Source organism: Eupeodes corollae, chromosome 2, assembly GCF_945859685.1.
Source record: "Eupeodes corollae chromosome 2, idEupCoro1.1, whole genome shotgun sequence".
Classification (NCBI taxonomy): Eukaryota; Metazoa; Arthropoda; class Insecta; order Diptera; family Syrphidae; genus Eupeodes; species Eupeodes corollae.
This window is the reverse complement of record NC_079148.1, coordinates 121166654-121194207: the sequence shown is the minus strand read 5'-3', so window position 1 is coordinate 121194207 and position 27554 is coordinate 121166654. Positions and strand designations below refer to the sequence as shown.

General features: G+C 30.9%; 1 protein-coding gene across 1 annotated transcript; it reads left to right on the top strand.

The window, feature by feature from the left end:
* Positions 1 to 3856: 3856 nt before the first annotated feature.
* LOC129945221 (uncharacterized) lies at positions 3857 to 5275 on the top strand. The gene has a single exon (XM_056054880.1). It carries the CDS (start codon positions 3857 to 3859, stop codon positions 5273 to 5275), a length of 1419 nt encoding a protein of 472 aa, XP_055910855.1.
* Positions 5276 to 27554: the final 22279 nt, after the last annotated feature.

The window sequence follows — 27554 nt, the reverse complement described above, 5'->3', positions numbered from 1 at the left end:
TGCACAAAATTGTTTTAGAGATGAATCATATTTCAGTCGTAAAATTTTGGAGGTGACAAATTTTTTTTTCAGTTTTATTGATTTATAAAAAAAAACGTTATATAGATTTTTTGTTCAAAAAATATAATTGTTTGCTATCACATTACACTTTATTATATATAAAATTTAATTCAAGTCTCTAGCGTTTTTGGTTCGTAAGATGTCTATAAGGGTTAACCAAAATTTTCACCTTTTTTCAAACTGCTATGGTAAAAAAACCACCCACGCAATTTTCTTGAGAGCCCTTTCTACATCTTTCTGCCTTATTATCTGTATAACAAAATTTATTTGAAATCGATATCTCATCTGGTTCTTGAGCTATGGACGACGAAAAAAACGTCGTGAACGTACGGACGTACGAACGTTCGTACACACGCACGCACAGATATTTGACAAATCGGACCCATTACAATAGCTGGGAAGTTAAAAAACATTTTTTAATCCGTCGGAAACGATTTCCAAAGTTCAGAAAATCAAACAAAATTTTTCATCCAAAAAATTCAACTTTTCAAAACTGTAAAATATTAAAAATTTGGACAGAAAGCCAAACAAAAACAAATCGTCATAAAATCGTGAAAGCAGAAAAACTCAGTTCTTGAGAATAACTTGAAGGCTTTCGAAACCTCTTAAATAAGAATAGCTCGTTATTTAGGTAGATGTTACTTTTAGAGCTGTAATATTTTGGCATTTGACAATTGAAAATCAGGCCATTACTTATTAAAGTTCACTATAAAAACTTAAAAATGATTGCAGTCTTGAAGATTGTTCTCGTCCTGATATAGTAAAAACCTCGGAAAATGTTTCGCTCTTTAGACAAGTTAGTAATGTCCGAGAATTAAACTGCAGAAGATCGTATTTTTCATAAGGACTTCGGTCTAAAGTCTTTTAAAGTTCAGTTAACTCAAGAACACAAACAGATCGATCATGAATGCTTCATTAAACCGTCGAAGATATAACTATTTAAGAACTTAAGGCTTTTTAACAAATTTAGACTTTTTACTAAGGAGCAGCATGGAAGATAAGGTCTATGAAAATTCTCTACAATCGATTGAGACATTAAAGATGAAATTCATGAAGTTTGATGATTTGGCCTCATTGTGAATCTGGGATATAAAATAAAATAATGATACATTTTTTTCGTAGTTTTATAAAAATATCGACACTATTTTTTAAGTTGTTAGTTCATAGCTCATAGTTCCGGTCTAGCCCACGTAAAAATAACAAACATCATATTTTTATTTTATAGTATTGAGTTTAATTCAAAATCAACCTCTAAAAATTAAATTTCCTTTTGTTTTTAAAAAACAAAAAAAAAAACTTACCAATGTTGTCATTCAATTTCCAAAACAATAAAAAAATTAGTACCTAAAATATTTTGATTGTTCTGCCATATGCGCTATATCCGGTTGCGGTGATAAAAACTTCGCCATACATATTTACCGATGTGTGGGGCCTTCCTACACTTCAACGAGAATTATTTCATTTTTATTTATTTCGTGTTCCAATGCACTTGACGCCTCATTTATATAAGTTCCTAAACGAGTAACCTAACCACTCATGAACATGAACTCTCTCTCGACATACCCTTAGATCCTTTTTTTTCTCGTCCTGGATGTCTGAATGAGTAATTCGAGTATAGGTTATAGGGTAGCAGTATAGTACTTTACTCCCTCGCGCACACAACATGAATTACATCAACGATTTTATTGACCACCCGCTCCAAACTCAAACTCCCAATCAAGCCGCTTATGGCCCCAGCAATTTCGGAGCCGTGATGAGTTTGTTCCACTGCTGTGTAGCTGTATAAGGTTGGCTGTTGCAAAATTATTGCCAGCGGTTAATCTTCGAACCGTCAACGGACAAACATAAGACACGCGAAATGAACGACGTGTTTCTGTTTCAGACTTTTAATTTATGTTTCAATTCCAATTAGGTAAAGAAAAAGTTGAAAAAAACGAAGAACCAAAGTATAGAAGAAAAATAAGTAGTACCACATCTCGAGGAAACATCGGAGTAATTGGCTTTCTTCAACTGAAATTGGATCCAATAAAAGTGCATAACACACACAAACCAAAGACATGTTGTAGAAAAGAAGAAAAAAAGAAGAGAAATGGTCCAACACATCTTCAAAAGCTGATTCAAATAATAAGAACGAGCAGTCATTACCACCAGAGTACCATCAGCCTTTATACCATTTTTAACCAGCCTTGGTTAAGACTGACCCCACAAATTGTATCCTCTTGCCACTGAATGGAGGAAAAAAAAAATAACATAACACACAAAACAACCACTAAAGGCAGGACGACATCGACATCGACTTCAACTTCAACAAGGAGTCTGCCATACTCTCATCTTTCTTGAGAACACGAAGCACTAGGTAGGTGGTACAACAGCAGCCATCAAGTCGATGGTTGAAATGCTCGCCTAGTTCGTTGTGTAAATTAGTAACAACCAAGTTAAAACAGGGAATCTACAATTGGCTTAAGGTTGAGGAGATGGATCTGGATCTGGAGGTGAAGTCCAGTAGGAGGTGTGGATGGAAATGTATATTGTTCTAACATAAGCACCATTAAGTTCTCACGTTTTACGATTTCATTTTCGTTGTTTTGGACTCTCGTCGTTTTATTTTCCTTTTTTTCGCAGAGTTTTCTTTTTCTATTTCCAATTTATCAGTGAGGGGAATGGCATGGTGCATTTTGTCAAGAGTTCTATAAAGCTTCTAAATTGGTGGAATCGATTTAAATTTCTATTAATTGGAAGGAAGCATGTCAAGTCAACAATTTTAGATTTTTCATTTTTGATAACTCTAATAACTATTTGAATAACCCGCTGTCACTTTTGATACTGTCATCTTCTGAAATTTGACAAGTAAGAACTACACCAACACAGAAGTATAAGTACAAGTATAAGTATAAGTATAAGTATAAGTATAAGTATAAGTATAAGTATAAGTATAAGTATAAGTATAAGTATAAGTATAAGTATAAGTATAAGTATAAGTATAAGTATAAGTATAAGTATAAGTATAAGTATAAGTATAAGTATAAGTATAAGTATAAGTATAAGTATAAGTATAAGTATAAGTATAAGTATAAGTATAAGTATAAGTATAAGTATAAGTATAAGTATAAGTATAAGTATAAGTATAAGTATAAGTATAAGTATAAGTATAAGTATAAGTATAAGTATAAGTATAAGTATAAGTATAAGTATAAGTATAAGTATAAGTATAAGTATAAGTATAAGTATAAGTATAAGTATAAGTATAAGTATAAGTATAAGTATAAGTATAAGTATAAGTATAAGTATAAGTATAAGTATAAGTATAAGTATAAGTATAAGTATAAGTATAAGTATAAGTATAAGTATAAGTATAAGTATAAGTATAAGTATAAGTATAAGTATAAGTATAAGTATAAGTATAAGTATAAGTATAAGTATAAGTATAAGTATAAGTATAAGTATAACACAAATGCGGCTTTTAGTTTTGAATATCTCGAGAGAAAACAGAGCATAATCTAATTACTGATTGTATACAAAGATTAATTAAGAAAAAGTGACGTATGGCACGGCAAACATTCATAAAATTTGCAAAAATCTTAAAAATGTTTTAAAAGCAATAATAAATAGTAATTACAGTCCTAAGCTGGCAAACGCCGTGAACAGACGTGAGTTTATACTGTGTGAGCTGTGATTTACTCTTAAAGACTCTTAATTATTTTTTCCACTCAATTTATTACCATCTGCGGTGAGTGAATTTTAAATATTTAAGAAAAGAATATACATATTCTATAAAACTCACACATAAATTTCTATTATGGACGGGGGGACGGATCCCCCCAATCATAACCGGTTTAAAATCCTCGAATCAGAGGTAATTTTAAACCGGAACAAAAAACACAAAAGAAAATATAATGGTGATGATTTCCCTAATCTACCGGTAATTCAAAACGATGATAATGTGCCTCGATACATCGTCATCACTGGTTTAGAAAAAGAAGGCGATCAATTGCGTAAATTATCTACCTACAATCCTATTCGAATCAATCGCGGATTAGAGCACATTTCCAAAGATATATTGGAGGTTAAGTCAATGAGGTCAGGTGACTTGCTACTAAAAGTACTTAATGTTGCAACAGCTGATAAATTCATTAAATGCAAACTTATCGACTCAATCCCAGTCAAAGTGACAAATCACATTAGCCTTAATTCTGTTCAGGGTAGAATTTATTCCATGCACATCAAAAATATAACCGAAGAGGAATTACTCGAAGAACTAAAAAAATTCAAGGTTATCGAGGTCCGAAAAATGATGAAAAAAGAAAATGATTTATTAGTTGCAACTGGAGCAGCTATCCTCACTTTCGATCAAATTCGCCGTCCAAATGAAGTTAAAATAGGTTGGTTGAACTGCAAGGTCGAGGAATATATACAAAATCCAATGCGTTGTGTCAGTTGTCAAAAGCTTGGCCACACCAAAAACCGATGCACAAATTCGGTGATTTGCAAAGATTGCTGTCTCCCTCCACCTCATGATAAATGTGTTCGTATTTTCTGCATTAATTGCAACGACGAAAATCACACTCCATATGATCCCTCCTGCCCTGCCTTCCTCAGGTACAAGTCCGTCAACAAAATCAAAGCGGATCGTCGTTGTACTGTTCGCGACGCTTGGCAAATTTATAATGATAATCCTAATCTTCATCAGCTACCACCACCTAAAAAAAGAAATAGTTCGAAGCCTTCAATGGCAGAGATAATAAAAAAGAGAATTGAAAATGAGAAAATTCTCTCAAACATTCTCCAATCTTCAAATCCCGCTCCTACCTCAATAACATCACCACCAAGTACAATCGAAACCACTCACGATTTAAATAACGACCGAAATCTAACACAATCTAAGCTCTCTCTCATCGAAACCGAAATCAACAATAATCCCACAACTCAATCCTCAAACCTGCAGCATCACTCTCTTATGGAAGAGCTGAGCTCAGTTGACAAATCTCTCATCACTCCCATTCCTACTCATTCCGAAAATTACATACACAATACTCCTACAGAAAAAACACAACTGTCATCGCTATCTGACACAGAAATGTGTGATATTTCTGACTCCGATAACTCTCATACTAACTCTACTTCTGCAAAAGAAATTACATACAACTCACTCCCACTCACCAACCAAACTAACTCAAAAAACTATACTCACTCAACTAAAAACTTTAAAAAACAATAATGACTCTGTTGGATAATGATTTCATTATCCTCCAATGGAACATCCAAGGCTATACTAATAACAAACATACTCTAGAACGATTAATCGCAAAATACAATCCACACATCATAGCACTACAGGAAACACACTTCATTGCATCAAATTCATACATGTTTAAAATTAAGAACTACAAACCATTTCATCATAATAAAGGCTATGACTACTCGAAATCAGGCGTAGGGTTCTTAGTTAAAACTAGTATACCTGTCACCTCCCACACCATTTCTTCTACAAATCTTCTCTACCATTCAATAGAAATTCCGGCAAAAATACCAATTAAGCTAACAAATATTTATAGAGAGCACGATGTTTATATTACAAGTGAAATTCTTGATGACATCCGATGTGATAAAAACAATCATCATTTGATCTTAGGAGATTTAAATGCCAAAAACACAATTTGGGGTTCTAACATAACCAACAGGATAGGTACTCTTTTTGAAAATTTTGCTAATGATAAAGGCCTGGTGGTTTTAAACGATGGTTCACCTACTCTATTTAATACAAGAAACACCTTCTCTGCTGTTGATGTAACATTTGCATCTGAAGATTTAGCTCCACTTCTTCAATGGGAGGTACTTCCTTATGCGGAAAATAGAGACCATATTCCAATAATGATACGCACCCAAGAAAGAAAACTGTTGAATAAACGCTCTGTAAGATTCAAAGAAAGTCAGGCTAACTGGAACCTTTTTGTCTCTTCAACACATTCTCTATGCGCAACTAACCCTACATCTAACAACACCAACCAAGAAGCAGCCAAAATCAAAAAAATCTTAAGAAGTGCTGCCTCGAAATCAATGCCAACAACTAGACAAAAACAAGACACTCCTAAAAAAAATCCAGTATGGTTTAATTCATATATTCAGACTTTAGTTAAAACAAAAAATGTAGCCTGGAAAAATGCGCGTAGATACCCCACATCCGTTAATTGTATAGCATATCGGAAGGCTTGTGCCAAAGTTAAACACGAATCTATTAAAGCAAAAAGATCATCGTGGGAAAACTTCGTGAATACCATGGATCCGGCTTTAGACTCAAAAACACTATGGAATAGAATAAAATCTTTGCGATCATCGAATTCAGTTCAAAACTTCCCATATATTTTTCTAGATGACTCATTAGAAAACGATCCAGAAAAAATAGCCAATACGTTCTCAAAGACATGGGCAAGCTATAGTGAAAATAAAACCTTCCCGGACAACGTTATTAGGAAGAAACTGACATTTAACTTAAATGACCTCTCTCATCAAGAAAACTTGTACTCACACCTCGCAGATGATATTTCCAGGATAGAGTTTGACACGACATTACAAACACTTAACGGAACTTCTCCTGGAGATGATAAAATCACATATAATATGGTTAAATCAGCTGCCGATAACCTTAAAAACCGAATCTGCGCTTTATATAGCAACATTCTTCGGACTGGTATCTTTCCTCACTATTGGAAGAAAGCTATACTCAAGCCGATTCCCAAGAGCTCCCAGAATTATCACCACATAGAAGGGTATCGACCGATTTCTCTTCTCCCTGTTCTCTCAAAAATTTTTGAAAAAATTATTGGACGTAGAATAGGCTGGTTTATGGAAGAAACTGTAAGTAATGAACAACATGCTTTTAGACCTAACAGAGGAGTTCAATCCTTAATCCACCTAACGGAACATAAACTATCAGATAACCTCTCATCTTGTAAACACAGTGTAGTCATGTCATCTGACCTCGAGAAAGCTTTTGACCGCGTTACCACATTTCCCATCATCGAACAATTACACAAATGGGGAGTCCCCAAGCAAATGTTAAAGGTTATTATATCATTTTTATCTGGAAGAACTTTTTGTGTTGATGTCAACGGCTTTACTTCAAAAAAGTTAAAATTGGAAAACGGAACTCCACAAGGATCTCCCTTGTCTGTGTATCAATTTTAATTGAGTTTTCTCAAAGATTCAAAAAAAATCTTTCTTCCTGTTCTGGGAACAGGGCAACCGAAATAAAAGACCGTTTTATTTTAATTTAAAACACTTTTATTTAAGCGTCAGATCCCTTACCGTTGGTCGGGGGAAATCATCGGCTATACGTTGATAAACTTGTGAAAAAACTAAACTAGAAAGAGATCTGGAGATCCCTTTTATATTATTAATATGCTAACGCAGCAAACCTTTGTTTGACTGCGGATGATGCAATGATTCAATATTGTCAAATACTTTTGATATCCATTTGATACTCTTGCACAAGGCTGAAGGCCAAGAAGTGCTGATATGCAATTTATGTTTATTATCGTTGCATCATCTTTGAAGAATTATTACAATGTGTTTAATTGAATTTGAAGTCAAGATTTTGCGTGGGTTTATCTTTGTTTGAAATTTGTTGGGGCGCACAAGTGTGCTTGGATATAACACCCCCCTCTTTAGATTCTTCTAAGGGTCGGAAATTGACCGTTGGAAGATTTACATTATTTATTATCTTCCTTTTCTTACTTTTTAATTTTAGATAAACATAAATTATTACAATTATTAAAATGAATGAAATGATAAAATATATTTTGAAACTTGACTTTTTATGACTATATTTCAATTCTTGTATTTCTTTTAAATTGTTTATATTTTGGTATTTTAATTCTTCAAAAGTTAATTCTTCAATTTTAGTATAATTTATATCCAATATTGTATTAGGGATTAAAAGCTCATGCTTATAATTTTTCCTTTCATATGATTTATTGTTTATTTTAACTTTACAATTTTCAAATCTAATAAGGTAGTTACCTTTAATTTTAATTTTTTGATTATTACAATTTTGATTAAGTTCTTGTAATTTTACATTAATTAATACAAGATTATTATTTCCTATTTCTAATACTTGTTCATTTATATTTTTTATAAGTTTACAATTCATTGACTTTTTAAGTATATTTTCTATACAATCATCATTTATTTTGGTTAAATTTTGTACATATTTAGTACTGTCATATATTATTTGATCTTTTGTCAGATAAAGGTGTTTGTGTATTTTTAATTGGGAATTACTATCCTTATTTGGAATGGGTTGAACGTATATCTTTTTATACAGTTCATTTGTATATTTGGGTACTTTAATTATAAATATAATATTTGTTTTATATAGGGCTAAACTGAGTTTTAACTCTTCCAAGTTATTTATATTAATGCCGTATTTATCTATTTCTTCTACAGTTAAAATATCTCTGCTGAGTATTCCTAATCTTGAAGTCATTATTATTTCTTTTATTTTTTCTATGTCTTCATGTAAATATTCGAGGTTTTCTCTTAACTTTATCTCGTACTGTATTTTAGCTATATCTTTTACGTAATCGTAGCTTTCTACAAATGTATTGATTCTTTTAATTATGTTATTAGTTTCATTATTTAAAGTTTCAGTAAGTATTTTGATTTGTTTATTAAATTTTTCATTTATTATTATTTGTTTGTTTAAATTTGTTATCTCATTATGATTGTTTGTTTCTATTATTTTTAGATGTTCTTCGATATCTTGGCGATCATTGTCGTCCATGGTTCCGTATAAAAATTTCATACCTGTTCCTAAAATATTTATTAATCCTCTTTTTTGTCTATTTGATTTAGGATGGGGTAAGAGTACTTCAAACTCTTTTCGTATTTTTGACATTTTCCTAATAAAGCTGTCATTTTCTTCTGGAATTCTTTTAACATTCCTTTCCATAATTTCTATATTTTGTTCATATTCAGTTAGATTTATAATATGAATTATAGTATCGTAACTTTCTATTAGTGGATATTCTTCTAGTTGGATTAAAGTGAATCCATTTCCCTTATTTAAGTCAATGACTTCCAATTCTGCTCGTACTTGGTTGAGGGTTATCGTAATCATCATTATTATAATTATTTTCTGCATTATCGCCATGGTTTGCAACATTTGATGCAATATCCTTATTGGATCTGAAACTGGAAGATTTTATTTGTTGATATTTTTTTTTCTTCCTAAATTGATCTTTATGAAGAATGCGATTAGGAATTTTTTTAAATCTATTTCCTTCTTGTAACGTGTATTTTTTATCAGTTTTATTAATAACTTTCACCTTTTTATGTTTAGGTGCGATTTTGTTTTTTATTTTCTCTTGTTCTGTTACCTTCGCATAATTTTCGTCTATGCTTACATCTTTTCTATTAATGTTTAATTTATTTAATATTTTTATTTTATTTTCTTCAATTCGTTTATAGATTATTTCGTTGTCAATTTTATTAAAGTGAACGTCGATTGGTTTTTCTTTGGTAGTTAAATGGATTACGTTATTGTAAGATTCAAGTGCTTTTGTAGCGTGCTTTATTGGTATATCTTCTTCATTGGATAGTTGTAATTGCTGTAAGATTCTCATATGTTCATTTAGACTGCTATGAAGTCTTTCTACATCGGAATTTCCGGTGTGTCTATTTGCTGTGCAATAATGTATGATTATGTTGTTATTTTCTAAAAAGTTCTTAAATGTTTCTGATACAAATGCGTTTTCATTGTCGAGAGTAATTTTATTTGGTTTCTTCATGTATGAAAATATTCTAGTGAGAGCGTTTATTACGTCTACATAAGTTTTTGTTTTGATTGGTTTAATTGCTGCAAATTTAGAGAATTTGTCAATACATGATATATATTTTTCTTTTTTATTAACAAACCATATATCGATATGATAGTGTTCGTTAGGACTCTTTGGAGTCTCTGTTTTTTCGTAAGGTAGTTTAATTGGGTTTCTTTCTGCTTTTGCCATACATGTTGAGCAATTGTTTATTATTTTATTAATTAAATTTTTAAGGTTCGGCATATAATATTCTCGTTTTATTTCTAAGAATATTTTTTCGATTCCTGCGTGATTATGATTTTTATGATTTCTTAATATAATTTCTCTTGCTTCTAACTCTTTTATATCTTTTAATATAATCATGCTTCTTTGTAATATTTTATTACTTAATTTATTTTCCTTTTTCCATATATCTTGGAATTTTTTAAATATTTCGTCATCTTTGACATATATGCAATTTAGTATTGTTGTATCTACTTCTTTTATTATGTTTATAAAGTCTTCTTCTTTATATTCTTTTCTACTGAATGTTATTCTTCTTTTTCCAACATGTGGGTACAAAATTTCTTGATGATCATTTTCATTGATTTCAAGAATTATTTGTCGATTAAATAAATTAACCGGTTTTTCACTAATAGGAATAAGATGTGAACTATCTGATTCAGCACTATGCTGTGTTGCTAACTCATCTTGGTTATGTAATATGACTTTATTGTCTTCTATTTTGATTCTGGAAAGAGCATCTGCTACTTTATTCTCTTTGCCTTGGATATATTCAATTTTAAAATCGTATTCTTCTAATTTTATTTTCCATCGTTGGAGTCTGGTATTTGGCTCTTTTAAATTGTGTAACCATACTAAAGGTCTATGATCTGTTTTAATAATGAATTGTCTACCGTATAGGTAATGTCTAAATTGTTTCGTTGCCCAAACTATTGCTAATAATTCCTTTTCAATTGTACTGTAATTGCACTCATGTTTATTAAGTGTTCTTGAGGCAAAACTGAGAGGTCCATGTGTTTGACTTAACACGGCTCCAATAGCAAAATTGCTGGCGTCAGTTGTTAGTGTAAATTCTTTTGAGAAGTCAGGGTGTCTATTTATTAAATCGTTAGTCATTAACGTTTTCAATTTATGAAAAGATTCTTTGTAATCGTGGTCATTTATATTTATTTTGCTGTTTTTCTTTAGGCATAAAGTTAAAGGTTTAATCATTTTTGCATAGTCATCTATAAATTTTCTATAGTATCCTGTTAATCCTAGAAAGCTTTGTATTTCTCTTACTGTTTTTGGGATAGGAAAATTCTTTATAGTTTCAATTTTCTTTGGATTTGGTTTTACACCATTTGGGGTTACTACATGCCCTAAAAATTCTGTCTCTTTTCGTAGAAACTCAGATTTATTTAGTGATACTTTAAGATTTGCATTCTTGAGTGCCAATAAGATTTTATGGAGTGAATCCATATGTTCTTGTAGGCTAGAGGAGAATATTATGATGTCATCTAAATAAACGTAACATATTTTTCCTATGTAATCTTTCAAGACCTCATTCATGAGTCTTTGGAAAGTTGCAGGTGCATTCTTTAAACCGAATGGCATTCTTACGAACTCATAATGTCCCGTTAATGTACTAAATGCTGTTTTTTCCCTATCTTTAGCTTCAACTTCTATTTGATAAAATCCTTTTGTTAGATCTAACGTTGTAAAATATATTGCTTGTCCTAGCTTATCTAATATCGAATCCATGTTTGGAATAGGATATTTATCTTCTTTAGTAACATTGTTTAACTTTCTATAATCTATTACTATTCGCCACTCTTTATTACCAGCGTGGTCTTCTTTTTTAGGAACGACCCAAATTGGGGCGTTATAAGGCGAAGTAGAATGTTGAATTATTTTTGATTCTAACATTTCTTTTATTTGTCTGTCCACTTCTTTTTTGTGGATCTCAGGATATCTGTATATCCTTGTGTATATGGGAGAGTTATCTTCCGTTGGGATGTTATGTTTTACATGATTTGTAAAAGTTAAATCATCACCCTTTTTATAAAATGCTCCGTCGCATTCTTTTATTAATTTATATAATATTTGTTTTTCTTCTTTGTTTAAGTGATCTGTTCGCAGATCCTTTTTCACTTCATTATTTAATATGGAGTCTACAGGTTTTATTTCATTAAAATAATTGATTGTCTTTTCATATTCCTTTTCTTCATTTTCGCTGAAGAATAAAGGAATGATTTCGTCATTCAATTTCAATGTTTTATTTTTGTAATTTATTTCTCCATCATTTGGAATCAAAATATTGTTTCCAATTATTCCATTATACTCTTCATTGAAGGTGTGCACTTGGAATTCACAATCATTTTTTACAGATAGTGCAAATCTGTTTTTTGGTATTATTACATCTTTTTTTACTATTATAGGGTTTCCTGCTGTCCGTATTGTCATGGGATTGGTACGCCATTTTGTAAATTCTTTTGGAGAATCTTGTTCCCGCAAAAGACTATTAGTTGCTCCGGTGTCAATAAGGAGTCTTAAAATTGTATTCCCTTTTTCTAATTTAATATAGGGAAGTGAGATTCCGAGGCAAAATGCCGAAAATTTGCTTGCGTTTGTTCTTTTTGTTTGTTTACGTAGTTAGTTTCATGTGCTCTCCTTACTTGGGATGAACTTGGATCGATATCCATTGGTTCAAATCTTTGAGGATACTGTCTATTTCTGTTATTATTGTTATTATTATAATTATTATTATTTGGTCTATTATAATTATTTTGATTGTTCGGCACATAAGGTTTTGGTTGCCAATTTTTATTATTTTCATTATTCCTAAATGGATTATTAGGATTTTTAAAGTTATCATTATTATTTTTATTCTTATTCTCATATCTATTTTCAAATTTTTTATTAGTATTAGTGTGCTTTTGTTTTTCAATATTAAAGTCATTATTTTGTCGTGTGATAAATCCTGCTTGAGTTATCTCATGAAGTGCTGACTCCATGGTTGGGGGTTTTAATGCATATAGAATTGTTCGCATATGCGTCGGTAATCTTTCTTTGAAGATTTTAAGCGCTGTTTCGTTATTACGAGGGATATCAGAAATATTATTTTCTTGTAAACTTTTTTGGTTTAATAAGGAAAGGGTATGTTGTATGTAGTTATAAAATTTAATCGGATCGCCTCTATATTGAGAAGCTCTGAGATCCTCATATAATTGGAACGAATTTTTAAATCCACCGAAATTTTGCAAAAGCATGTTTTTTATATCAATCCATCTTGTAAGATGGGTATGAATTTCGATAGCCTGTCTGGCTCTTCCTATAAATTTACTCTTAAGAATATTTATACACATTTTTTGAGAAATGTCATTATAAGTTAATAATGTGGGGATTATATCATCCACATTTGAAATAAAAATAGGGAGGTCTTCGGTATTACCGTCAAAATTTTGTAATCTTTCTATATATTTAAGGGGATTTAATTCCAAAGATCTTAAATTATTATTACCTCCTACTAATGGTGGTTGTTGCGGCTGCTGTTGCTGCTCTTGCTGTTGTTGTGCTACTGATGGTTCCATGTTGTCTGCTTGTTCTTGAAAGTTTCTTTGCTGGTTGTAGTTTAGCTGCCTTAATTCAGCTCGTTGCGAATCTCTTCTGATTCGGTTCATCAACTTGATCTCGTTGGGGCTTTAGATCATGCCACTTACATCAACGTTGGGTTCAAGTGGATTTTCCACATATAATTTGAACCATAAATTTTAATTTTTTCTTTTAGTTGCACTATTTGTTGCATTTAACCTTTTTGGTTTTGCTTGTTATCGTTCCTTTTGGTTTATTATTTTTTATTTTGTTTTTAATTTGTTTGCACTTTTACTTTTATGTAAAAAAATTATATATTTTTTTTTTATGTTCTTTTTATTTATTTATTAATTTTTCTTTTTTTCACTCACTCATTTTTTTATTTATACTCAATTTTCAGTATAGGGTTTTTTTCAATTAATTTATTAATTATAATTGTTCATCCGCCTTTAATTTCACTTCTACTCTTCCACTTTTCACTCTTCACTAAAAATTATTTCCTCTCTATGAGGTTTCGCAACATTAACCATATTCACTGGCGTTGGTTACTAAATAATTTTTCCTTTTTAATAATTTTCGATTTTCGTTCGAAAAATTATTATTTTTTTTTTGTAATTAAATTTAGTTAAATGAAATTCATGATTTTCGTTCGAAAATTAATCACTTTTACTTTATTTAATTTTTTTTGTTTGCATTTATTTTTTATTGTTAACTAAAACACGTTTTTGCATTTATTAATTTTCACAATAAAAACAAATTTTTTGGGTCGCGAGAAAAAAATTTAATTCCGGTTCGACCACTGGATTACCATGTCTCTTATAATTTTCACTTATAATCTGACTGGAATCCTACCGACTGCGCCAATTTTAATTGAGTTTTCTCAAAGATTCAAAAAAAATCTTTCTTCCTGTTCTGGGAACAGGGCAACCGAAATAAAAGACCGTTTTATTTTAATTTAAAACACTTTTATTTAAGCGTCAGATCCCTTACCGTTGGTCGGGGGAAATCATCGGCTATACGTTGATAAACTTGTGAAAAAACTAAACTAGAAAGAGATCTGGAGATCCCTTTTATATTATTAATATGCTAACGCAGCAAACCTTTGTTTGACTGCGGATGATGCAATGATTCAATATTGTCAAATACTTTTGATATCCATTTGATACTCTTGCACAAGGCTGAAGGCCAAGAAGTGCTGATATGCAATTTATGTTTATTATCGTTGCATCATCTTTGAAGAATTATTACAATGTGTTTAATTGAATTTGAAGTCAAGATTTTGCGTGGGTTTATCTTTGTTTGAAATTTGTTGGGGCGCACAAGTGTGCTTGGATATAACATATCTATATAATGCCTATATTGAAGCACTCATTAGAGAGCTTACACTACCAAAACACGGTCTAGACTTCGTTGGTCTATATGTAGATAATATCTTCATAGTAGCCTCTGGTGACCCATCAAAGGTAAACGAAATTTTGAAATCTGCAGATTCTATAATCTATGCTTGGACACAAGAAACCGGTGCGAAAGTTCCACCTAGCAAAACAGAAGCGCTTCACCTTTGTCGGAAAAAAAAATGTTCTATTACTCCTCTTACGATTCGTAACTCCACAGTCAACATCAAAAAAGAACTCAGAGTCTTAGGAGTTACTTTCAATAGCAATCTGAAATGGGATCTCCATATAAAAAACACCATCAACCAACTAAAGAAACGAAACAATGCTCTGAGAATGATATGTTCCCGCCGGAAAGGTCCCCATCTAGAAACGGCCCTAAAAATAGCCAAAGCCTTAGTTGAAGGAACTCTCCAGCATGGACTCACTATTTTTATGTGGACAACTAAAAAGAACCTGGAAAGCATTGATACAGCCATAAATGAGTGCTACCGAACTGCTACAGGAGCACTTAAAACAACTCCAATTGAAGCTCTCAGAATAGAAGCTGGCTATAAAACAATTAATAGGCTAGGACAAAAAAGAGCAATTAATTTAATAAGTAAAGCACTTACAGACATAAATCACCCTCTTTATTCTGCTTCACAAGAAGTTCAACACAGACCAAAACAAAACAGGAAGAATTCAATATCTTCCCTTAGTAAAATATTAAGCCTTGTCTCAGCTCATGGAAGTATGCCTTTAGAAACGCCTTTGAAGCTCAACTATTCGTCCCCCCCTCCATGGAAAAGACACTTACTGCCAATCGACACCAGCCTCTCTAGTCACAGGAAAGAAAACACTCCAAATGAACACTTCCTTATGCTTCACCGTGAGCTTATCGAAAACATCAAACCAGTGAAAATTTTGTACACAGATGGATCCTATAGGAATAAAATCTCAACATACGCCGTCATCGAGCTCAAAGCGAACCACGAAGAAATCCTCACTTTTCAAGGACTCCTTCCAGACGCGGCTGGCAGCTATCTAGCAGAATTAACAGCAATATTGAAAGCACTGTCCGTGGCAAAAACATGGACAGAAAGGACATTGATACTCACTGACAGCTTAAGTATCCTTACCGGAATCAAAAGTGCAACTAACAACTGCTCCACTCTTAATTACATCCGGAGCATCCTATTTGACAAAACCAACATAACCCTAGCTTGGATACCAGGCCACGCTGGTATAAGAGGAAATGAGCTAGCAGACACTGCAGCAAAAGACGCCACTAACCATCCATATTTAAAAGAACTGCCACCTATATCTCAGCTTATCCGCAAAATGTTCATGGCTAATGAGCAAGAAGATCTCAAAAGCTCTTGGCTAAAAGAGGAGAACTTTCTTCGTAAACACCACTCAACACACCTCAGAACTCCATACAACAAAAACCTAACCAGAGAAGAATGTATTTCTCTATTTCGGATCAGAGTTGGAAAAACTTTGTTTACGAGTCGCCACTTCTTCACAAACGATCCCCCAGAGGAGTGCGAAAGTTGTAAAGAAGTTCTCTCAATCTGGCATATTTTTGCAGAATGTCCGATTTCTCGTCTAATCAAAAATACCATCCCATTGGAAGACAAGCAGAAACAGATGGGTGAAATACTAAACCCATCTGACATTAATACTTATCAACGCATAAAATCAACAACAACCCTACACAACAAATTTAAAGATATTTGAACTTTAATATTAGTTATATTTTTTTGTGTAAATAAATAACATAACATTACATCATATTTTTCTTTTCGATTTTAATTTTTTTCATAAATTACATATTAATACTTTTACATAAAAAAAAAAAAAACAAATTAAATACGACATCTATGGTCTTGCCGCCCTGATGTCTTCAATATAAATAATTTTATAAATTTATTTTTGTAAGTTATTTTTTGATAAATAAATAAATAAAAATAGTAATTATTGTATAAGAAAAAGTTATTTCACAATGCTCTCAATTTACTTAATTAAGTTTTACAATTCCAAGAATCCATCTGCCTTCTTTCCTTACAGGATTTTTTCTCAAGTTATCATTATGTGTTGTTTTGTTGCTTACTTTACATTTTTTCTGTTTAATTTTAAAAATAAGTATTGAAATAACGAGTTTTTGTAATTACATTTGTTTCTTCGACTTTATCCACTCTCACGCAATCACCTTCTGCAAAAGAAGTAAAGTTTCTCCCTCGGTGCTGTTCCTTTGTCTTGTTGACATTATCCTTACAAGGTTTTTCCTTGCCCAAAATTTTCTTCCTTGAGTGATTTTATTATGATTTTTATTTTCTTAATATTTGTTTCCAACATTATTTTTTCAATTTCAATAATTTTTTTAAGTCATCGTGTTGTCGACAAATTCATAAATGCAGATGGCCTGTTCCCCCGTCTGTTTCTGTCCTTATACCAATTTGACCTATGAGGAAAAGTAGAGGTACCGCAGGATACGATGAACGTGAGTTCGTACATATTTTTATATAGCGGGTGGAGTAGCGCAGTGCAAAGTATGGAATGGCTTGGAGAGTATTCTGTTGGAAACTCATTAAAACTTTTTACAGGCCATTTAAAAACCAATTTGAATTTGAACTGAAACAACAACATCAAGAATAACAAGAAAAACATTCATATTGCAAAGTAGAAAGCCGAAGAGCAACATTATCAACAACAAAAACAAAAACAACAACTTAACATTTTTCCTGTGCAAATTTATTTGGATTTTAATTATGCATTTGGTTTTTCTAGCTCAACGGACAACCAGGCGGCCAACCAGCCAAGAGCAGCTCCAGCTCAATTCATTGCCAGTGAAATACAACACTACCGATGGAACGGTAGAAACGGTGGGTTTTGAAGTATTAAATGGTGATGATAGTCATCATCTGCAGAAATGCATAATGGAAACAAATTTAATGTTTCACTTGACAATGAATAATTGTATTTTGTTGTTCACGTTGAAGTTCAGTTTTTGAATTATAATTTCAAAAATATTGCTTTTTTAACAAATTAAAATATTAATTTAAGTTGTGTGGTATACGTCAAGAACTAATGCATTTTCACTTTCACAGCACAAAAGATAAGAAGAAAAGCTTTTGTTAATTCTATCAGCGAAATGATTATAATCTTAGTACTTGTGGCTTTACGGAAAACTTAATTGGAAAGTCGAGTAGTTAGAGAGTATTCAATTTAATAGCGGGCACTCCAATCTATTGTCCTTTTTATAAAAAAATCTTGATTTAAAAACGCTTTCACATTATTCTGATTATTACTGCGTATTTGGGGAGGGGACCTACAGTTTTAAACCGAATCCGAATGAATAATTTGAGCAAAACACTTTTCATGACAAGAACTACTCTTGGAGGATTTGTCAATTCCAATAGGCAAGAGGCAGTACCCGTGAAAAAAACTTGAGATGTTACAGACAGGGTTTCAACGCAAGACTTCTGGAATGATAGTCCAACGCACAACCATTACGGTGCATTATCTACACGGATAATATTGACCTGAAGTACTTGTTTTCAGATTTTTGCCCTAACACGGTACTTAATAAATAAATAAAACCAGGGGGTTTGACATCACCTAGACGCTTGATAGCACAATTTGGGAATTTGGTGCTCGAAATATAAATTGTGGTAGGATTGGGGAGAGACCCAAAAATATGTCAATAATTTAAGTTTTGGTTAAAAAGCTCTGTTGGTCCCAGCTTCATTTTCAAAAACCAATACTACAATAATGCCATTACTTAAAAACTTGCACCAAAATTGTACATACAGTGGATGCATTCTGGATAATAAGGGGCTGGTTTTGCGAGTCCCAGATGGGACAATTCTGTTTGCTAATTTAGACACCATCGCACCCTGGTTCTTTTCGGAAAAACTTCTTTTCAAAATCCTTTTGGTTCTGGTGAGTGTTTCCATGATTTGTGCGTATATGACTGTCATGCTAAAAGACTTGAGTTTAATCCCCGCCTGTGCCAATCACGTATCCCAAAAAAACTGTAGGTCCCCTCTACCTCTTAAATGACTTGCACACTGGGATGGTTGAGAGTTGTATCCCAATACACAATGGTTTTCTACGGACTGTTTCGCCACCTAATTGATGATTTTTAAAAATATTTGAAGTGCAGTTTATCAATTAAATTTAAAGTACAGCTTAAATACCCTCAGAACTGTCTAACTACTTCACTAATACTCTAAAAAATACCTTTACATGCGTCAATTTTTAAGTTTTGCCTTAATGGGGTACTGATTAGCCATTTCGTAGTATTTTCTCCTCTAGAGCACTGAAGCCCTGAAATACCGAAGTGCCTACTTTATAAGGCTTCAAGAAAGTTTTTGTTAAAGTTTTCAGCTAATCCAACTATATTACATAAAAGTCTTCCACGAACTTCAGCACAGTTTTATTTGTGACTTTAATAACTTAGTTGTTCCTACGGCATAAACAAAATAACTTAAGAAAAAAAGGATCTATATGTCCTTCGGCGACTTAAGAACCCATTAAGAATGTAATTATGTTGATAAAAATATTGCCCCATGCAAAAATGCATAGCTATGAACACAGAAAGTGAAAAAACAAAATTCCCGGAACGTTGTCGACATGCCTCACATTGGACTTCTACACCAGGCTTTTCCCTCCAACATCTATGGTAGATATCGCAACCGCGAATTTCCGCTAAAATGTCTCTTTCTTATACAAACTCCAATATTCTCCGGCTGTTGCCTTAGTTTGGAAAGTATCTAAAGAATATCATCATGGCACATTTTTTCCTTTGCATTTGCCACTCCAGTAAAAATCCATCCCACCAACTGCATTCTTCAAGGATAAAATGCAGACCACAGCAAAAGATATCTACTTGACATAATCTTTTTTTTTCTTCCTCTTTTTTTTTTCGTTTTCGTCTGAATTAGCCTTAATAGCTTTCTTTAGAGGAAGTGAAAAGAGGGGTGTAGGTTGTGAAACAAATTCAAGAGCTCTTTGCTGCCCATTTATCAAGTTAAATGATGATTTTTTTTTTTAACTTTTCTTCTTATTTTTTCTTTGCTTTTCTAGCTGTTGCTTTGATAGCCGCTTTGATAAAGACCATTCGGGTGTGCGAAAATGGTCCTTAGTTTTATGGGTTTGAAGTTTTAAAAAGTTTGTTTAAATTGAGAAATTGTTGCGTTTTTGAACATTTTATAATAATTAATAAGGTATTTAGGATGTTTTTCTTGATTTATGGAAATAATATTATGTGTTTTGGTAAGACAACAATTATTTTGCAACAACAAAATTAAGAGTTCAAATGAACTTTAACTTAGAGAGGTTTACAAATTTCCTTGGAAGTTAATATTCCGAGCATTTAGACATTGCTTTTAAAGTTTTTCACTCACAGACATTTTGAAAAAAAATAATTAAATTAATATAATAATTTAGCTCTAATTATCATTATTTATTAATAGATATTGTTGATTTGATAAATCTAATAGAAAATAATTGGAACATTGAACATTGGTGGAAAATAGAAAAATATGGGTTTATTCATTTCAAAGTTTCAAGTGTGTAGAGCTGCAATTCGATACCAGTCACAGCTCAGCCGACATTGGAATTGCCCCAACAAATTTGAATGTTTGTCATTTATGAAAATACATCGCATAACAATGGAAAAAACACGGAAAAGTTATTAAAACGAAAGTCGTGGTATAAACATGCTTTTTGCGGACTACACGATAATTACGTTTTGGTCGTCATAATTTACCGTCTATTATGCAAACAATATTTAAAGCTGTGGAGAATGCAAGAGCAGTCAAAAATATTGCTGATGCGAGTACAAGCGATTTGATGATCCGAATTTATAGATTGTCTGGTGTTAGCAGCAATTGAACGATTTTTTTTGGCTGCCAAAAAGAAGAAAGTATATGGTTCTAACGGACGCTGCAAAATTCCAAATAGCCGAAGCAATAATTAGATTGTTATTTCTGTAGTTTGTCTTTGTTGTTCTAAGGCCAACAAGATCATGTTAACAATCATTACTCCATTTGTGACCTAGATACCTCTAAAAATAAAATGCAAGACTGGGTCGCACGAACTTGCTCCTGCATGCAAAGAGTCTGTTTAAAGTTTCATATATAAGATTTATTAATATTCCTGTTAAATAAGTTTGTCTTCAAAGATATAAATGCCATTTGATTTGTCAAAGAAACCGCGCGATTTATTCCGGAAATAAAAAATACTTGTAAGCATATTTAACGAAAACAATTGTTTATGTATTCAAATAGTTCGTTCAAATCTTTTTCAACTTCATATTAGAGGAACCAGGATGGGACATAAATTATCTGAAGATAAGAAAGAGGAAGAACATGACGTATGTTTAAATTCTAAAGCGATCGCCTATTGGGTGTGAAGGTGTCTAAAGCGAAGAAAGAATAGTTCATTAGGGTGCTCAGCTTTATGCAGATAGACAGATAAAGACGTGTTTATGATGATAATGAAGAAATGTTATTGGTGGTAAAAGGCGCTTATTACGTTCAGTTAATTTTTTTCTTTAAAATTTACAAGAAACAAGCATACGAACAAGTACAACAAATTGCTATTCATGTGTCAGGCTTTTGTGCGTTTTTTTTTTGTGATTTTTGTTATGATGTGACACGTAAGCAGTAGTTGTAGAGGTTTTACGTAATACCTATATTGGTATAATGTGTATGCGTTGAACAAGTGATTCCAATAGAAAACATGTACATAAACTCTTTCTGGCCCGTTTCCTTAGCTTGTACTAAGTATTTATTCTTTTATAAAGGCGAATGCAAGTAAAATATGTGTGAAACAACCTTATTCTTAAGGAATAATATTTTAAACTCATATATACAAAGTTACCAAGATAATACTTCTTGATGAGCACTTTAAATAGATTGTTGATTAAATATATCATATTCATTAATCCGCTGCAGTGGCGCGACACGGCCATCGTTGGTATTTACAATAGTTATAGTTATACAAATACATAAATATATATCAAATGCATTGATTTGGATAAAAGATAGGAATGTAATCACAATTTTGTCAAAATAATGCGCTCTTTCGGGCTCATGCACAGTTTAATTTATAATATAATTTATAAATAATATTTTAAAATTCAAAATTTTAGATGAAAAATAAGTTTGCCTTCAAAAATTTAAATGAAATTTTATAAATCAAAAAACCTTTGATTTTTCAATTTTTTTTTTGAAAATCGTTCGAGCGGTTTTTTTTTTAAATTAATTTTTTATATACGAAATTTTTCATTTTTTTTATAAAAATATTTTTGGTATGTAGTTGTTTAGTGATTGTAAATATATGTGCGTCCTACGTTTGAATTTCGTAAAAAACTGTTAACCCGTTTCCAAACAATGAAAAATTGCACTTTTGATAATCAAATATTGTTAAAGCAATATAAGAGCTTATTGAAGAAATTATTGAAATAGGTTCACAAGTTGCTGAGAAAATTAAGGTAATTAAAAGTATGTTTTTCTAACTAAAAGAAGTCAAGTAAAAATAAAATTTTAGAGAAAACTTAAAAAAATCTATCGGTTTGTTTTTGAGAAAATTTTAATTTTCGTTTTTTGACCAAAAAATTGTATGAGAGCCACTGTTAGTTCTGATCTTAAAAAAAAAAATAAAAAACGCCTAACGCGTGGACAGACAGACAAAATAGGTCGCAAGTAAAAATTACAAAAAGTTCGTATAAATTGATTTTCGACTCAAATATATTTTCAAAAATTTAAGATTATGGCTTAGAACTAATTTTGAATAATAAAAAATATTGTTTTCAAAACTCAGTAATATTTTGAGAAGGTTGAATTAGCAGTTTTCTTACAAAAAATACAAACCTAAAAAAAAAACAATACTAAAACTTGGTAAAACTTTACTTTCGACACGAATTTTTTTTTAAAACTTAAAAATATTGGCTACAAACAAATTTTATCTCACAGAGAATATTGTTTTCGGCATTCAGTAAATTTTTTATAAAAATCTAACAGTCAGTTTTTTTTATAAAAAAGTAAAATCTATAAAAAAAATGGTTCGCAAAAGTGGTAAAAATTGATGTTCATTTCTCGATGTCTCGTGAATAGAATATGGAAGATATTGACTTCGAATTAATTTTATTCGTCCAATTTATATTTTTTTACATAAGAAATAAAAACTTTTTAGAAATGCTGCTAAAATTGGTAAAAATTGTTTTTCGAATACAAATTTCGTTAACGAAAATAATTTAAAAATCAAACTATTTCATTATGTGCAAAATATTGTTTGTAATTTTGAAACTTTTACAAATAATTCAACTGACAACTTTTTTAAGAAAGCACGAAAACCTACAAACTTTTAAGGAAGAAAACTGACAGGCTCTTTCTTAATACATAAGTGTACCCCCCGTAGTATCTTTTATTAACTTCCCATAGGAAGTTATTGTAATGGGTCCGATTTGTCAAATTGAAAATTTTGACATTTCTCGACGTTTCAAGGTCCCTAGAGTCGAAATAAAAGATTTTTAGAAAGATGTCTGTGCGTGCGTGTGTACGTACGTTTGTACGTCCGTACGTCCGTACGTTCGCGGCGTTTTTTTCGTCGTCCATAGCTCAAGAACCAGAAGAGATATCGACTTCAAATAAATTTTGTTATACAGATAATAAGGCAGAAAGATGCAGAAAGGGCTCTTAAGAAAATTGCGTGGGTGGTTTTTTTACCATAGCAGTTTGAAAAAAAGGTGAAAATTTTGGTTAACCCTAAATATCTTACGAACCAAAAACGCTAGAGACTTGAATTAAATTTTATATAATATATTGTAACGTGACACATAACAGGTATATTTTTTGAAAAAAATCAATATAACGGTTTTTTTTATAAATCAATAAAAGTGAAAAAAAAAATTTGTCACCTCCAAAATTTTACGACCGAAATATGATTTCATCTCTAAAACAATTTTGTGCAACGAAGAATAATGTTTTTGACATCTGATAAAATTTTGAGAAAAATCTAATTGACAGTTTTTTTTACAAAAAATAAAAACTTAAAAAAAAATGTATAAAAGTTGGTAAAAATTGATTTTCGACTCAAATATCTTTTCAAAACTTTGAGATATTGGCTTTAATTTAGTTTTATATTTCAAAACATCTTGTTGTCAACATTCAGTTAAAGTTTGAAAAAATCGATTTGATAGTTTTTGTACAAAAAATTAAAAACCGAAAAAAAAATTAACAAAAGTTCGTAAAAAATGATTTTTGACTCAAATATCTCTTAAAAACTTTGAGATAATAGGTTCTAACTAATTTTTTCTTATAAGAAATATTGTTTTCAACATAAGGATACATTTTGAGAAAAATCTAATTGACAGTTTTTTTACAAAAAATAAAAACCTAAAAAAAATTTATAAAAGTTGGTAAAAATTGATTTTCGACTCAAATATCTTTTCAAAACTTTGAGATATTGGCTTTAATTTACTTTTATCTTTCAAAACATCTTGTTGTTAACATTGAGTTAAAGTTTGAAAAAAAAATCGATTTGACAGTTTTTGTACAAAAAATTAAAAACCGAAAAAAAATTAACAAAAGTTGGTAAAAAATGAATTTCGACTCAAATATCTTTTAAAAACTTTGAGATAATAGGTTCTAACTAATTTTTTCTTATAAGAAAAATTGTTTTCAACATTAGGATAAATTTTGAGAAAAATCGAATTGACAGTTTTTTTACAAAAAATAAAAACCTGGAAAAAATGTATAAAAGTTGGTAAAAATTGATTTTCGACTCAAATATCTCTTCAAACATTTTAAATATTGGCTTCCAACTAATTTTATCTTGTAAGAAATATTGTTTTCAACAGTTGGTAAAATTTTTAAAAAATTCGAATTGACAGTTTTCTTACAAAAAATAAAACTGTAAAAAAAACAATACTAAAACTTGGTAAAAATTTACTTTCGGCTCAAATAGCTTTTCAAAAATTTAAAATATTGTCTTCGAACTTATTTTATTTCAGAGAAAATATTGTTTTCAATATTCAGTAATTTTTATATAAAAATCCAACAGTCCGTTTTTTCATAAAAAATAAAATCTACAAAAAATAGTGCGCAAATTTGGTAAAAATACATATAGACAAACTTTTAAGCAAGACAAATCGACAGACGGGATGGGAAGTTATCAGTGTGGGTCGCATCCCAGCCTCTTTTTTTGTTTTAGTTTTATCAAGAACAAGTCAACCGATTTTAATACTGTCTCAACATTTGATTTTTAAAAAAATTGTATTTTTTTTTTCAAAATTTGATATCTTGAAAACGGATTGTTATTTTTGTAAGAAATTGAAATATAAAACGTATATTAAAAAAGTTCTAAATAACAACGTACCTACAATATTTGTAAGCTTAAACTGAAAAATGGTTTATAATACAAAAAATTAGTTTAATAAAAAAACGTTCTAACGGTTTTCAAATAAAAATTTGAAAAAATTAAGGTTTTTTTTGAACAAAGTCGTATCTCTTATTTTATTTTATTTGATTTACGAAAGCAAATGTCTTAAATAAAACCTAGTTTTAGAAACTTAATAAAAATTAAAAGAAAAATTACGTGGTCAATAGTGATTTTATTTTCTTCGAAAATTATGATAAAAGCACTTTTTGAACACTTAGGCGTATACGTACTTTTTTTTAAATTATTATGCATTTCGAACTGTTTCCACCCTTTTTCTTTGTGAATTCTTGATAAGTTGATTAAATTCAATGGAACTGTGAAGTTATACTTTTTGTTGCAGTGGCGTGCAACAACTGTCAAATGTTGTGGTCTAGGTACAAGTCTAACCCTGCCCTGCTCCAAATTGATTGAAACACTTTTTATTTAATAAAATTTAGTAAATCTCCATTTAAAATTAAATATTAAAAAAAGGGATTTAAATCACCCCTCATAAAGCAAATAACTAAATTTCCTTTCCTGTTGGTTAAGTTATTGTTAATGTTATAAATCAACACGAGTGATAATTTGATTGCTTGCAATAAATTTCATTCTCTCATTCGACCATGCTAAGTTAATAATAATATTTCCATTCACACAATTCTCTAATCAAATTAAATCAAAATCGTAATGGAAAAAGGCAAAAAAAGGATATAGCAATTCCCATTCGACCAATAAACCAAATAAATGTATAGAAGTACCTAAGCTATATCTATAAATGTACGATTATATAAGTATGAAACATGTGTTTGTGTATGTACATATCTTTGCCAACCACAATACACACACTTACATTTGAGTTCTAAATTGTGGTTGGGAATATTGGATGGTTTTGTACGAGCTCTATACATTTTGCTATATGATTTGGGACCAGAGGAGGTTCTATTCGAGGAACAAAGCATCAGAGAATAATAAAATAGTTCATTTTTTTTCTGGAGAAGGGGGCTTAGGGTGGGTCATTGGGCGATATAAGTAGAGGAGGCAATGATAATATATAGAGAAAAGGACTCTTCGGATGTAATGTTCTTAGTCCCATAAGTAATGCAAAGTATTCAAAGGCAATTTCAAGAATGCAGAAAACAATTTCATGATGTAATTTGTTAAGGAATTAAATTACATAAAACAAAAAAAAAAAACAATTGGTTGAGAGAGTTGTCTTATATAAGCTTTAATGAAAATTAACTAATTAAGATTAAAGGTCACTTTTGTAAAATAATGAAGCATAGAATAGTATATATAGAATATGAGAATGTTTTGATTCAAGTATTATCAAATAGTCATCAAGTCATACTCTCGGAAAAAAAGAAAAAAATTCAATATTTTTTTATTTAAGTCGTTTTTGAAAAATAAAAATGTAAAATAGTGCAACTTTTGTATCGTAATTTCCAGGTATGAATTTGTTTATAAGAGGAGTTTTGCTGCTTTGATATTTAGATCGTGTGACTGGTGTCCTAGAGGCCTGAACTCAAATCCCTGCCTTAAAACAAAAATCCTCCAATATAAATTGAATTAAATTAAATTAGGTTGCGCAACAGTCCATTGACTGACTTTCAACTCTCAACCATTCCTGTTTGCGAGTAATGTTATCAGGGATGAAAGGGGTCTACAGTTTATAGCCGAATCCGAACGGCTATTTTGAAAAAGCACTTTTTATGACAAGAATTACTCTTGGAACAATTGTCAATTCCTCGCAAGAGGAAGTACCCGTAAAAATACTTTAGTCAACCTTCAGCCAAATCTATTTTCTTCGTGAGACCGTAGTCAAAGATAATTTGTTTGGTAAGGGAATACAGTTTTTGAATAAAAATTCTGAAATCGATTTAAGATAACAATATAACAAAATTTTCTTCGTTAATTTGTGTTATTAATTGAAATTGAAATATTTGAAAGAATCATGCAATGGTAAAACATATTTTAAAACGGGACATAACATATTTTTCTATAAAGCCTGTGCATTACTTTGCTCAACTATGAATTCAGAATCTAATAAAAGATGATTATTGAAGTCATAAGAACATTTTTGGAATACACGGAAAGAAATACATTGCGAATATTACAACGTCGGTATGGGTGTGAGGCCAATACTGTATGCTCAGAAGATTTCCATTGGACAAAAAGTTGTAAGCATAGTTAATTTGGCCATAATAAGAATAGTAAAGTTGACAATATTAATAGCCGTATGGGATTCAGGCCCATACTCACTGGCGACATTATTGTTATGTCCCTTATTTTTGTAGAA